The sequence below is a fragment of the Sabethes cyaneus genome, chromosome 2, assembly GCF_943734655.1.
Source record: "Sabethes cyaneus chromosome 2, idSabCyanKW18_F2, whole genome shotgun sequence".
Taxonomy (NCBI): domain Eukaryota; kingdom Metazoa; phylum Arthropoda; class Insecta; order Diptera; family Culicidae; genus Sabethes; species Sabethes cyaneus.
The window spans coordinates 135,421,222-135,436,858 of record NC_071354.1 but is presented as its reverse complement, the minus strand read 5'-3'; the positions used below and the strand labels follow the sequence as shown (position 1 = coordinate 135,436,858).

The 15,637-nt window shown below is 42.3% G+C and overlaps 1 protein-coding gene across 1 annotated transcript in view; it reads left to right on the top strand.

The window, feature by feature from the left end:
• The first annotated feature begins 1,373 nt into the window (after positions 1-1,373).
• Positions 1,374-15,637, top strand: part of LOC128736040 (CUGBP Elav-like family member 4) — a 170,177-nt gene continuing 155,913 nt past the window's right edge. Inside the window, exons 1-2 of the mRNA XM_053830523.1 lie at positions 1,374-1,401; positions 3,723-3,848. Coding sequence (XP_053686498.1) covers positions 1,374-1,401; positions 3,723-3,848 — 154 coding nt within the window. The remainder of the gene's footprint in view (positions 1,402-3,722; positions 3,849-15,637) is intronic.

The window sequence follows — 15,637 nt, the reverse complement described above, 5'->3', positions numbered from 1 at the left end:
TTGCCAATTTTTCCACTTCGAATCACTTGGTATGTTGTTCGTTGCTTGATGATTTTTCATTGAAGCCGGCTTCCAGTACTGCTCTTTAAGATCCCGAGCTCTACCGGGACTTGGACAGAGTTCAAAAACTTCTTCCCGAGGAAGAAACTCTACATCTCCTGTCAATATTTGACCAGAATTCCCACCAAGGCTGGTTATCCACTCTTTTCGGTGGCCAACCGGCATCATGAGGAGTTATGGATTCGCTATCTGTAACGTTAAAGTTCACCGAATGAGAATTATATTACGTCATTAATCCAGGCATTCGCTAACCGAGTTTCGCAGTTTCCTTTTCCTCTAGCAACTGATGGCTCGTGCTGTATCAAGAACTGGACTCTATTGCACTATGGCTGAGCTAATCGTTGCCAACTAGTTGAGCATCTTGGCCGTCACAAGGCAGCTTCAACCTGGTTGGACCTTCTAGCACGGCGACACTCTCTACTCCTGGTGCCAGTGTGGTTCTTAAAGAGAACAGATTTCACTGCACTGTCGTCCGGCAGATTTATGACGTAGCCAGTCTACCGTTGCCTCCCGATTTTCGCCAGGTGTACAATGGGAATCTCTCCAACTAGTGCTTCCAACTCGTATTACATACGCCTACGCCACTCTCCGCTTTCTGTTTGTACTCCACCAAAAATAGTCGCAACACCATTCGTTCAAATACGTCAAATGCACGTATGTCTTTCATAAGCAAAATTACAGTCTCAAGTTAGTAGAGGACCACCGGTCTGATTAGCGATTTGTATATCGTTATCCTTATGCGGCGGTGTATGCTCCTTGATCGAAATGTCTTGTGAAGGAAAAAGTGACCTCGACTTTCAACTTAAGTGTCATTGAATTTGCTTATTCGTATTATTGTCAGCGATGGCCAAAGATCCCAAATATACGAACTCATCAACCATTTCCAGTTCATCGTCGTCAAGAGTCACTGTCCGTGGGAGACGAATGTTGTTTTCTCTGGAGCCCCTTCATATCATATATTTAGTTTTCGACGCATTGATTTGTAACCCAATCCTTCAAGCCGTAGATTGCCTTCGTCGTTCCAAGGTTTTAAGTAATGATGTCGACGTCGTCTCCGAAGACTAGAAGTTGACGTTCCTGTTGTTTCGATGTCCCCTCGCTAGATCACACCTTTAATAGCCATGTTTAACAACATACAGCCCAAGTAACAATGCTAGTTTTATTACGTACTTATGACGGCTCTAGTGCTCAAAATTGGTCGTAAAAACCATAATAAGAGGGTGAGAAAACTCAAATTGTTACTTGGGAGGATAGTCCATCCCTTGTCGCAAGCCTCTGCGCGATTCGGATGGACTCGAGAGTACCCCTGAAACATGCACGTTATACATCACTTGCTCCAGGGTAGCTTTGATCAGCGCGTTAGTTTGTCATGGAAAACCATTCTCGTGAATTATCTGTCATAGCTGTGCTCGCCGACTGTATCGTATGCTGCCCTGAACCTCACGAAAATATGATGCGTGGCCAAGTTGTACTCCCGATATTGCTTGACAACCTGGAAAAAATATTCAAGATGTTGTTGAGAGTTTCTCAATCACTTTAGTCCGCACCGGCTGAATTATGATGGCTTTGGTTTTTATCCGTTCGTGTCAATAATCGTATACCACAGTACGGGGAATTTACCAGTAGGCCGTATGAATGAAAGAGTTAATACACTTCTCCCGCGTGGTTTGCATAGAAGAAGCAAAAAAACTTTTATTCGTACGACCTAATCTCTTGCATTACAAAAATGGAGACACTTTTGAATCAGCGGAGTTATCACTCTAAAATATTTAACTTCGGGTTCAAAACCGTTACTTTAAGGCAAAACTTCGCCGCACTGTTAAATTGTTTTTGTCCTGAACAGTTTCATAGAAAATACGTTCTATTTATAAGTTCCTATTCGAACTGTCGACTATACAAATATTTTCTCAATGAAAAACATAACAACTAAATTTCGAAAACGTAAACACTCTATTCTCAAATTAAGCTAACTTTTCATTTCACTCCAACTTTTACACAACGTGTTAATTGATGACGTCTATTGGGCAGAAACTTATTCACTGTACGCAATGGCATCGATAAAATACTTGCAAAAATATTAGAATGCATCCCAACCGAGGGGCCAAAGTGCCTCCGAAAAGGTTTCGTTGCTATCACTCGAAACGGGCGCCCATTGCGGACTAGCTGACTGACAGAAGTCGAGAAACGCCCCGTACCCGGGTGCCACAAGATACCGAAGATAAATGAAAGAAATCCTCCGGACGTGCCATCCAATCGTTGTTTATGATGGAAACTTCCTGCGGGCTTTCCACGTCCTGTGTGCATCATCGCCAAGAAGCAGAAGAAGTTTATCATTTCCCCTTGCAGTGCCGCTTCTGCCTCTCCCGCAAACGACTCCAGTACCAGGGTGGTGGAGGTTGGGGAGGTTTTAATCTACCCAGGGTGCCGTCATCCTTTCACTCACTAGTATCATACCAAAGTCCCACGACGGATGGTCTTTGGCTCGGTCAGGCCGGCGGCTGAGCCGTGTGAGGATGTCTACTTGCAACGTCTTAATAGATTTACGAGAAAGATTTTGATTTATGATATTATTTTGTTTACGGTAGCAAAGTTTTGCTTTTGATTACAACTTTGTTCACTAGCTGCTGGCCTCGATTTAATATATATACACGTATACGTTGGGCGGTTGTGATATACAGAGCAGGAATCATAAATCTTTATTCCCCAAAAATCATGGCGAACAGGAAAGGACACTGACATCGACTGGGAGTGTGAGGCAAAAGTGACGAGATAATTTTACTGCTGTACTGAACTGACGCTGCAGGTGAAAGGTTACCGGAAGCAAATTGCTCCCATCGGACTTCTATTCATGGTATTCAGAAACTTAATTTGCTTCCTACTTTTGGGCTCAATAACGTGAGCAACGCGTACAGGAGCTTAACTACTCACCTCCATATGAAAGAATATAAGTTGTATGTGTTGCTGTTGTAAACCGTTTTTACTTGTTATTTAAATATGAGTGTTGTTTTTTATAATCGTTGTGGATTAGCCCGTGTGACAGAGCCCGTTGTATCGAATTAGATGCTCTCTATAGATGGTACGAGTTCGATTGACTGAAAGTTTAGAAATGTTTGTAATTTGCTTAACAAGTTTTCCACGTTTTTATTTTATATCAAATGTTTTCCATGTATTTTTGACAGCATTGATGGCGTAAATGTATTTTTTATTATTCATTCTATTTCGAATAACAGTTACCTAACAAATGAAGTGTTGTGTTTTATTTTTATTAAAAACTCCTTGTCATTTCGTATATCAGATATTCTTTCATTACAAGTTGTAAAAAGCTGTGTTCTGAATGTTTGCAACACTTCCTAATGTTACTAGTTTGTCAATCCTCTATCTAAAATAAAAACAAAACAAACACATGAAACTCAAAAGCAATTTATTAATTTACTTTTTTCTTCTTTTTCTCTTTTCCTTTTATGTGATTCCCATTGTTCTTGCCTTTACATCACAAAACATTGGAAAACACCTCACAACTCACGCTACACCATGCCATTATTGTTTCGAAAACATCCCATAACCTTTGTGTGACTGTGTTTGGAAATAACAAAACCAAACCCATACTCACGCACTAACATGTTCCAATCCATACCAAATCCATTCAAAAAAAACTTACACAGATCGAAAGCTTTTCGTTGGCATGCTTAGCAAGCAGCAGACCGAGGAGGATGTAAGACAGTTGTTTAACGCATTCGGAACCATAGAAGAGTGCACAATACTGAGAGGACCGGACGGAGCTAGCAAAGGTGAGTCATTGAATGGAATTGTTTATTTTTTTTATTCACACACATTCGAAAAGTATCTTATTAGTGAGCCGTACCGTTACCGTAAACCGCTAGCTATCCGAATGTTGTAGAATATTCGTTCGCTGTACTGTTGTTTGCCAAAATGTTTGACGCATTGTCGTTATCGGTATTGTAGTGGGATGTAAATTGCTATGTTATCCGTGAAACGCAGCTTGTTGTTGATCATTGCAGTGAGCATATTTGACATACTTGTTTTGGGTTTGATAAAGATCCAATTTGTTCGTGAAATATTTGCAAACAAAATGACATTCATTCCAAAGGAATTAACTAAGTTCTCGATATTTTTGATCTAAAAATGATTGTGAAAAATGGTTACAAATAAACCATTCATAAATTGAGCATCGCTACAGCTTTTTCCCATTATTCTGGCAAAGCTCGAATACCGTTACGATAAAAATCTTCATCTTTTGAGGTTATCCACAAGCCATTTTTTGATGTCTTTAAATGAGCGGATCTGCTGATCAACCAAACCATATGCTATCGAACGCAACAACTGATAATAATCGAACTTTACAATATCTGGATAATATGGCGGGTGGGGTAGGACTTCTCATTTGAGTATTTGCTAACAGATTTTAATGGGTTTGACAACATAAAGCCGAGCATTGTCGATTCAGAAAAAGAAGACAGGAAGAAATGCAATGATTATTTTTTAATTTGAAACACCAGAATCCAAAATCAATATCATTATAACATTTAGTCCACCATTCACAGACTGCTAATAAATGTCGAACATATTTAAAAGGTTGAATCGTTCGTTGCTTCAAATTTGGTCTCCAGGGAAAACCCCTCATTCACCACTGTTATCGAATGTCGCCCAACTTCATTCGAGAAACAGACCGAGTATAAACCAGCCAAGCACCGCATCGGTCGTCCACTACAGTTGGCCAAATTGTGACTCTCCACTGTCAGTTGTAATAAATTGAAGAACCTTACGTTCGAAACATAGCTCGTCCAGTCAACTGCAGCGTACTTCAAAGCGAGAAACCGGCACCGTTAAGGTCGAACAAAGCAAATCAGCATTCTCCCATTTCACATGCCCAGAGGGAATTTTTAATTAGTTTCATTTTCGAAATGAAACCACAGTCGCCCGAGCAATCGTTGAAACGTAACTTGGAGCCAGTTTAGTATTTCCATGTCCTTTTAACGAATTCACCGAAACAACAGAAAAATAACCGACAAAATAAATCCAACAGAAAAAAAACTCCCAAAGCAAAGGTCCCTATGCTATAGTAGGACATGGCCAGAGATCTCCCAAAGCGCGTGTAAAATGCAACCAAAAGCCATTTTGGCCGGCCACTTGCCGTAAGAAAAGAACATCCTCGTGGCCAATGTTAGTGAACGCGCGCGGGGGGAAATCCTCTTACAAGCGAATAGGTGAATAAAAGCATCCAGGAATACCTTTCCGGCTGGATTTGGGATTTACACGGTACGGTTTGGTCCGACAGAACATAAAAAGACTTCCATGCTAAAACAAATCCACATCAACACAAACGGGAATGGACAGCTCGCTAGTACAAATGAAGCTGAGAATGGCCGGGTGAGAATGAGCCAGCAAGAGACCCTGCATACTGTGCTGTGGGAAAGGAAGTCCGAAGAAGGAAAAAACGGCTCACTCCAAGTGACTGCTTGACGGATGGACAAATGGTATGAAGTAATTGAAAACGGTCTGCTGGCTTTTTCTGAGCACTCCAACACGCGAGGAAAGAAAAATTGCACCAGATGAATGAGGATTCTTTGGCCGGCTGAAAGCGGTTTCTAGGGTGTTGGACAAAATGCTAGCTGGGAGAAATGGTAAGCATTTTTCCTCTACTGTGCAACCTTAGGACTGTCTGCAACACGTTAGCTGGACTATGCCACGGAGCACAGCTTGATGCGGGGCATGTGAAATCCGTTTAAGAAGTTTACTTGTTGGTAATTAATCTGCCAGAGAAGAACTAACTGAGCACTGCGAAGGAATCTATTTGTGGCAGCTTTGGTCACTTAAATAATTTACCACCATTTATGTTGCACAGATGGAAACTGCCTCAAATACTTCAAATGCTCCATTGGCGGTGCAATGTTTGATTGTACATAATTTTGTATTGCGTTGTCGCAAGATGAACTTTAGAGTAATGATTTAAATTCATATAATATTATAAACAGAGAACAAGAAAGTTGAAATCATGAATCGACTCTAAAAAAGCGTCTTCCAATTATTATTCTGAATTCGAACGAAGTCAAGCGTACACGAAGCAATGGTTTCCTCATTTAAGCTAACAGCTATACCGCTAGGAAATTTGTTCACTTTGACAGCTCCAATTAAAAACTAATTTCACAAGCTTCGATGAAATTTTAATTATGATCCGTCCCGAGCAGGATCACCAACTTATTCTACCATTATAGCCGGTGGTATCGACGGTGTATGGCAGAAAGCGACAAACTTAACTGTGGTTGGTGGCCCGAAAGCGACAAAATCACGTTCCTCTCGTTATTTCTACGACGACGACAACACCAACGAACCAAAGGTAGCTGTTTTTGGCTGACTTGACACCGATGCTTCTTACTAGTTATTTCCTCTCAAAAGGATAAGTTTTAATCCGATCCAAGAAGAATGCTCCCAACTCCAGGCGCTGAACGACGCTCGGATCATCTGCACTACAAACGGGTGCGTCACTTTCTTTGGCTTGACAAAAGGACAAGGAAAGAAAAAAACTTCCTACTGAAGGCACTAGATAAAGCTGTCGTGTCGGTTTTTATCGGCTCAAATTACAGCACCATCGACCGAAATGAATTGCTTTATTATCGGAAAGCACTAGCTGTGAACCCTTCTTCTCTAGCTGAAGGCTGTGGCTGTGCGGAATATTGGAGAAATCTTTGACTGGCGAAAAACATGCTACGGACAAAAAGCAACGACTAGTGCGATAAGATAAGGACGAAGATGGCTCCGACCGTGGACCGAAATCTTTTGTCTTGCCAATGCTATCTGTTGCTTCGCAAGCTGCTCGCTAGCTGAACGAGTGCTTGTGAATTGCGAACAAATTTTAAAGTATTTTATATCAAACAAATGAGAGTCTGCCAATCATGAGTTTATTCCTCTACGAGGAAATGCCAATCAATTGCGTTGTCAAATTAATACCTAGATGGAAAATTTTGTTGACATAACTTTATAAAGTTGTTTATCAAGAGTATTCTTAAGCAAGTTAGATGTAAATTTTTGCTTATTAATTTACATTTAACACTAAATGGTATCTTAAGCTTAGCAGTTATAATTTCAAATTGTTTGATGAAAAAAAAATTCATTAACCTTTTCTACATTACAAAACAAACTACTATTTAAACTTATTTAATATCAAGCTAAATTAAATTAAATATGACGATTTTTTTTATAAAGACATACTTACTTATTCAGCCGAGAGCCGGGGTGGCTCTTGCCGTATCAAGAATTCCTCTCCATTGTACTCGGTCCTGGGCTACTCGTCGCTAATTCGTTGCGCGTCTCGAGACACGCAAGTCGGCTTCAACCTGGTCGAGCCATCTAGCACGTTAAGCCCCTCTGTTCCTGGTGCCGGTGGGGTTCTTGAAGCGAACGGATTTCACTACACAGTCGTCCGGCATCCTTGCGACGTGGCCGGCCCACCGTAGTCTCCCAACTTTCGCCAGGTGTACGATAGGAATCTCTCCAAGCAGTGCCTGTAGCTCGTGATTCATACGTCTTCACCACTCTCCGCTTTCCGTCTGTACTCCGCCAAAAATAGTCCGCAACACCTTTCGTTCAAAAACGGCAAGTGCACGTATGTCTTCCGTAAGTAAAGTTACTGTCTCAAGTCCGTAGAAGACTACCGGTCTGATTAGCGTTTTGTACATCGTTAGCTTTGTGCGGCGGCGTATGCTCCTTGATCGAAACGTCTTGCGAAGGGAAAAGTAGGCTCGATTTCCAGCTTGAATGCGTCGTTGGATCTCCTTACTCGTATTATTGTCGGCGGTGACCAGAGATCCCAAATATACGAACTCATCAACCACTTCCAGCTCATCGCCGTCAATAGTCACTGTCCGTGGGAGGCGAACGTTACTATCTCGGGAGCCTCTTCCTACCATATATTTGGTTTTCAACGCATTAATTTGTAACCCTATCCTCCTAGCCTCCGTTTTTAGTCTGGCGTAGATTACGACCGCCGTCCCACGGTTTCTAGTAATGATGTCGAGGTCGTCTGCAAAGGCTAGGAGTTGGCTACTCTTACTGAAGATCGTTCCCCTCGTTTCAATGCCCGCTCGCCGGATCACACCTTCAATAGCGATATTGAATAACATACAGGACAGTCCATCCCCTTGCCGTAACCCTCTGCGCGATTCGAAAGGGCTTGAGAGTGTCCCCGAAACGCGCACGTAGCACATCACTCGTTCCAGAGTAGCTTTGATCAGCCGCGTCAGTTTGTCCGGAAAACCGTACTCGTGCATTATCTGCCATAGCTGTTCGCGTTCAACGGTATCGTATGCTGCTCTGAAATCCACGAAAATATGATGCGTGGGCACGTTGTACTCTCGACATTTCTGAAGGATTTGTCGGAGAGTAAAAATTTGATCCGTAGTAGCACGGGCCCCCATAAAGCCCGCCTGATACTGCCCTACAAATTCTCTTGCTATTGGGGATAGACGACGCAACAGAATCTGGGAGAGCACCTTGTAGGCGGCGTTGACCAGCGTAATGCCGCGGTAGTTACAGCAGTCTAGCCGATCGCCCTTTTTGTAGATGGGACAGACTACGCCTTCCATCCACTCCTCCGGTAGTTTCTCTTCTTCCCAAATCCTTGAAATCAGCCAGTGAAGTGCCGTTACTAGCGGTTCTTGGCCATTTTTGAAGAGTTCTGCCGGGAGTCGGTCCTTCCCGGCGGCTCTATTATTCTTCAGCAGACCGATTTCTCGTCGGATCTCTTCGAGATCGGGAGCCGGTACGCTGTTGTCGTTTGTAGGTACTCCGAGGTTAACTTCTATTGCGTCTCCTGCTGCTATATCGCCGTTGAGGTGTTCATCGAAAAACTGCTTCCACCTGTCGACCACCTCGCGCTCGTTTGTGATAAGATCCCCTCCCTCGTCCCTACACATGTCAGGATTTGGTGTGTAGGCCTTGCGAGTTTGGTTCACCTTCTCGTAAAACTTGCGTAAAACTTTTATAAAGACATAGAATTTTAAATTGAAATTAAACACAATTATTTGGGCCCATTGCCATGAATTTTCGAAAAACATGTCTTGGCCGTTTTAACCTAGATCCCCGATACTTCTTCTCACGAAACCAAGGTTAGCCGCCGGAAATCAAATTTAGGTTGTCGGTCACTTTTTGGAGAAACAGAAACCGTATATTAATGATAACATAACGAATGTTGTCGTCCAACGCGTCAATCGTCTTCTGCTTATCGGTGTAGACCGGAAAACTTCACTCAGTCCCACAAATGTAGGTCAACAACATGACCTTTAAGGTCAATTCACGAGTCCATAACACAAAATCTTTCATTCATTGAACGCTTACTTCAATAATTCAACTGCGGCACACGCGGTATGGCATGTGGCACCGTCTTGTTGAAACCACACCTTCTCCACATTTAATGCATTCAGTTTCGTCGTCATAGCCTTGTAGTGGTATCATTTACTCTTTGACCGGCATTATTTTTAAAGAAATACGTATTTATGATTACACCGGGCCATAAAGCGCATCAACAGAGATTTTTTCTGGATACAATAGTGTTACGATAATAGCGCGAGGATTCCCTTTATACCAAATATGGTAGTTTTACTTAGTGACATATGTCACAATGCCAAATGGACTTGTTTGGTTCCCTCGATAGCATCAATAGCTGTTTGTCCTATTGGTCCATGACCGCCAGCCCGGCAAAACAAAGGGATGGAATCAGTCGTCTTTACTACCGACGGTTAACCGCCATGAGTTTCACCTTGCACCAAGACAAGTTCTCGTTAACAGCCCGGATGTCGCTGGCTAAGGTACGTCGCGGTGAGCCTCTAGGTCTGCCTCTCTCCACTCGATCTTTCTCTGACTTTTATCCGTAATCCACTCCACTCCGCTCGCTGCACACCTTGTAGAGAATCTCAGCGATAATAAGATGATGGTTGGAAGCAACATCAGTGCTGCGCTTGTGACCCAGCATATTAGGTCTATGGGAAAAGAGCGATACATCAATGTTCGTTCGCATTGTTTGAGCCGTTGAACATCTCCGTTAAACCTCCGTTAAACATCTCCTTTCGGGATTTTCTCAACGACACTGTTCAGCTGGCTGTAAAAACACTATCTTTCTCTTGCAGGTCGGCAGCATCTATTGCCGCATGGCACTAGATTGCAGTAAAGTATCTAACCCATGTCCTAAATCTGACCACGATTACTCTTTCGTTTATCAAGGTCCACTTCATTTGCGTCTAAGCTCAGTAGGAATCCAACTCCTCTCTCTACGAGTAGCATTTTCACCTCGTATGTATCGTAGAGCAAGACTTGTCTCGATGATGTCTTATGTTAACCGGATACTAGGCTAAGGGACCTTGCTCAGCCCCAGGATTGCAACCTTCCGGCAACTTGCTTCCCTTGTTAGTTAAGCCAGCTTACTCTGCTGGGCAAGGGTCAGTATTTTCCATGTCCCGATTCGTGTCCGTGATTTCATGCTAAAAAAAACTTTACCAGCCGAGAACTGGGATGGCTCTTGCCGTATCCAGAGTTCCTCTCCTGGAATATTCGTCGCCAATTTGTTGCGCGTCACGACACCTGGACACCTTCAACCTGGTTGAGCCATCTAGTACGTTGAGCTCCTGTATTCCTGGTGCCGGTGGGGTTCTTGAAGAGAACGGATTTCACTACACAGTCGTCCGGTATCCTTGCGACATTGCCCACCCTAGTCTCCCAACTTTAGCCAGGTGTACTAAGGAATCTCTCCAAGTAGTGCCTGCCACTTGTGGTTCATACGTGTACACCACTCTCAGCTGTCCGTTTGTACGCCGCCCAAAATAGTCCGCAACACCTTCCTTTCAAATACGACAAGTGCACGTATGTCTTCCGTAAGCAAAGTTGCTGTCTCAAGTCCCTAGAGGTCTACCGGTCTGATTTGAATTTTAAACATCGTCAGTTTTGTGTGGCGGCGTATGCTCGTTGATCGAAGTGTCTTGCGGAAGGAAAAGTGGGTTCGATTTCCAGCTTCAGTGTGTCGTTGAATCTCCTTACTCGTATTATTGTCGGCGTTGACCAGAGATCCCAAATATACGTGGTTGATAACACTTCTAGTTCATCGCCGTCAATAATCTCTGTCCATGGGAGGCAAACGTTACCTTCCGTGGAGCCTCTTGCTACAATATATTTGGTTTTCGACGCAATGATTTGTAACCCTATCCTTCCTCTCTCCGTTTTTAGTCTGGCATAGATTGCCTCTACCGTCTCAAGGTTTGTAGTAATGATGTTGAAGATCGTTCCTCTCGTTTCAATGTCCGCTAGCTGGATTTGACCGTCAATAGTGATATTGAATAACATTCAGGACAGTCCATCCCCTTGCCGTAACCCTCTGCGCGATTTGAAAGGACTCGACAGTGTTCCCGAAACGCGCACGTAGCACATCACTCGCCCCAGGGTAGCTTTGATCAGCCGCGTCAGTTTATCCGGAATACCGTACTCGTGCATTATCTGCTATAGCTGTTTGCGTTCAACTGTATTGTATGCTGCTCTGAAATCCGCGAAAACATGATGCGTGGACACGTTGTATTCTCGACATTTCTGGAGGATTTGTCGGAGAGTAAAAATTTGATCCGTTGTAGCACCGGCCCCCACAAAACCCGTCTGATACTTCCCTATGCTGTTGTAGGCACTCCTAGGTAAACTTGCGTTGGGTATCCTTCTGCTATATCGCCGTTGAGGTTCACATCGAAGAACTGCTTTCAACTGTCGACCAGCTAGCGCTCGTTTGTGATTAGATCCCCTCCCTCATCCCTACACATGTCAGATTTAGGAGTGCAGCTTTTACGAGCTTGGTTCACCTTCTCGTAAAACTTACGCGTGTCATTAGCCCGGAATAGTTGTTCCAGTTTCTCACGATCTCTGTCCTCCTTCTGGCGCTTTTTCCTCTTGAGTATGGTGGTAAATTCATTTCGCGCTCGTCGATGCTTGGCCAAATTATATCTCGTGGACATGATTATATATATTTTCCAAGCTTTTTTCTCCTCTCTATCGCTTGTTAGCATTCCACGTCAAACCAAGCATTGCGTGCGTTCGAAGTTACCTTACTTAGCACCACGGATGTGGCCTCATTGACGGCAGAGCGTATCACACTCCATCCGTTTTCGAGGGTCGAAGCATCTAGCTCCACAGAGCAAGACAAAGCTTAATCCAGTACGCGCGCATAGTTTTCGGCAAGTCGCGGGTTGTCTAATCGCCGAATGTTTAACCGAGGAGGGTGACTGTGTCGTGAGGTATAAACCGTCGATAGTTTTGAGCGCACATGTTCCGCTACTAGGTAATGGCCCGAGTCAATATCCCGATCCTGTTGGGAGCGTGCGTTGGAGCTGTTCGAAAAAAACCGGCCCACGATGAGAATATTTGAAAATATGGTAGCAAATAATTGGATACACGTCTCCACTGACCCACACGGATTTATGCTTGGTCGACCCGTAAACACGAACTTTCTGGATTTCATGTCTACTTGGATATCCCACATGAAACAAAAGGCACAAATTGATGTGATTTATACTTAACTTAAGGACTGAGAGGCTACGTTCGATCTAGAGTGACTATATACAGAGTGGCGACAATGTCAAAATTGGAATGATAATTATCTGTCAGTGTCATTCCAATCGAGCAGACAACCTATCCAACGCGTATGCAGGAAAGAGAAAGAAAAACCTAGGATAAACCGCATTGCATACATTTGGGATGACTTGGCGCCACTCTGTATATAGTCACTCTAGTTCGATCGTATAGACCATTAAATGCTGCTGTGGTAAATTTCGTAACTTCCCAAGTAACACACAAAACAAATTAGAAAATAATTTTCATGCAAAAAAATCTTTTAAGAGCACTATAAGCGTACTTTGAAAACATATGTCGTTATTTTTAAGGTTTTGAGATGTTTTGTGATAACATGAATTTATTTGACAGCTCATATCAAATGAATAACAATTCCTGGTTTTTGAAATATCTCTAAGCTGCTTGTTTTTGTCAACACGTCAACACGAAGTTTTTATTATGTCTCCATTACTAAATTTGAATTACTGGAAGAACAAGTTGTAGCTTATGCTATTATAACGTTTTAAATTGGTATGAAATGATACATACTTCTTTCAATTGTTGCTTAGTTAGACTTCAATCTTTGCGCTTTTCTGGTAATAGAGATATGCAATGTTATACTGTTCCATAACAAGCTGTGTTGCTTGGATTAACGCATCACGGTATTTAAAAAATGGCTTAGTGGCCATTTAGTTTTTGAGAAGCAATTTTTTAAACAAATAAAATTACGAGAACGCAGTGGAAACGCATGGTGTTTTATATTACTTGCCATTGAAAAGAATGTGTTTGGTAAAGAATCGGATATTTCTGGACGGTCTTTGTCAAAAATATCTGTACCATTGCGTATTAAAACAAAGCACCATACACCTCCAATACATTTATATTTATACATTTCGCAGCTTTATTTCTGTTGTATATTAAAAACTAAAACTGCCAAACAGAAAATATAGGTCTAAAATTTTTCGAAAAATAAGTGGCACAATTTTAACAAAATCGGAACACTTTTAACTTTCACTGGTACTTTTTTCCTGAAATTACGGTTTTAGAATATAAATAAGATGATTTGTAGGTATATAAACATTTCGAAATACCAACCGGGGAAAAATTAAATCTTTGTGGACTTGCTCTATACTTTAAAGCTCTCTCCGTAAAATAGTATCAGAATAACAAACAACTCAATTCTTCGCTTTGTCGACAAATCTTTAGTGTTTAATTTTTTTTATATATTTATACCATTAGAAAATATACAACATCTTCTCTCTGATACATCTCCACTGTTATCTTAACAGCAGTACATCCACAACGCCGAAATACCCGCCACCGTGTTCACCCAGCCAGAAACAATGAAAGCCTTTCTGGAGGATAAACAAACCAAGATTTCAATATTTACCTTCAAAGTCCATTACGTGTGTGCTTTTGAGATGGTCGGAGTCTGGTCCAATCCAATCTCAAAATTCTGAAATGCATCCTGCACATACATCCTGCACACACATCCTGCATGCTGCCGCATCGAGCATCGTTCATCCTGTAGTGCAGTGTTTAGAGCTGCTGACAGTCACAGTACCTGCCTGTACTGTGATTGTGTGCGTGAGCGCTAGTCTGCCGGATCTTACAAGACGCTGCTGTTGTAACTGTTGTTGGCCCAGCTTCTACCGCTTCGTCCGGCAACGAACGTTACTTCAAAGCGTGGAATAACAGAAATTTAATTATATTTTGTGTTTTTGAAAGGTATCGACAGAGTAATCTTGTAAGATTGTAAGTGGTATGAAGTACGTAGTATGTGGCTGCCGGAGGTGGCGGTACAGAAAAAGACCATCCGGGAAACTCCGGAAGGAGGTGTAAGGCCTCCCACTTTCTGAATGGTTTGTCTGCAGCAAGACGAAAGTGGTTTTGAGGCAGAGAGGCGGAGCGCAGATGGTAAAATATGACGCGAGCTTCCGGTGCAGCAGAGAGGAAATTATGATTGCTATTTCATGCCATACACTTTGGAGAGAATGGCTAGGTGGAGTTCCGAAGGCCGGGAAGAGGAAGAGTGATATGGATTTATAAGGACCTATTTAATTTATATCCAGTCATCATTTTCTCGGATGCCTGGCTCTGGCAGAGAGCCAATGGATGTTATAGTATCTTTTGTGTGGAATTTTCAGCTTGTTTGAATTTAGGATTGGCTTTTAGTTAGCAACTGCGGGGGCGGCTGGCATCATGAAGGCGGAAATCAATTTCTTCTGTCTCATAAAAAATACATCGAAAGATAAATCCGATGGAAGCACTAGATTGTAAATAGTATACCAGCCGGAGTCGGTCTAAAAACAGCTGCCACGTTGAATTAGAGCGTAATTTCTCAACAGACGCTGGATGAGCACGGATTCGAGACGCAAACTGAACTGACGATGAAGCGATTTCGAAAATCATAATTTACTTTCTGCCAATATGTCACAGTAGCACGATTCCGTAGCCGGTTTCGAGGACATCATTGAGAGAAAAATCAAGTCAATTCATTTTTCGTTCATCTCATTGAATTATACATGTAATCTTTCAATTTGAGTTACGGCACACCCTTCTGCCTAGCGTTTCCGTCCTCGGCTGACTGGCAGATCAAGTCTAACGTGATATCTCTTCAAAGATGTCGTAAATTATGTATTTACAAAAGTAATCTCCATTTAAATGACTTCAATCAAATTGGCAATGGCATCGACTTAAAACTGACTTCAAGCAAAATCCCTCCGTCAGTTGCGAATAGTAAGAAGAGAACGAAAAAAAGAATGTCTTTTCCAGATGCTGACTTACATCGCCACACAGCGTCTGCTCCTAAGGTACATCAGCTTCACAGGACGGAACACATTTTAGAAGCCACTTTTCCAGCTAAAAGCGGTAGAAAGGCAGTGCTCCCAGTTTAATTCTGATTCACTTCGAATTAGTGCGTTTTGCTGTTGTTTAAATAACAATAATTACAATATTTTTTGCACTGGAAATTCAATTTCTAATT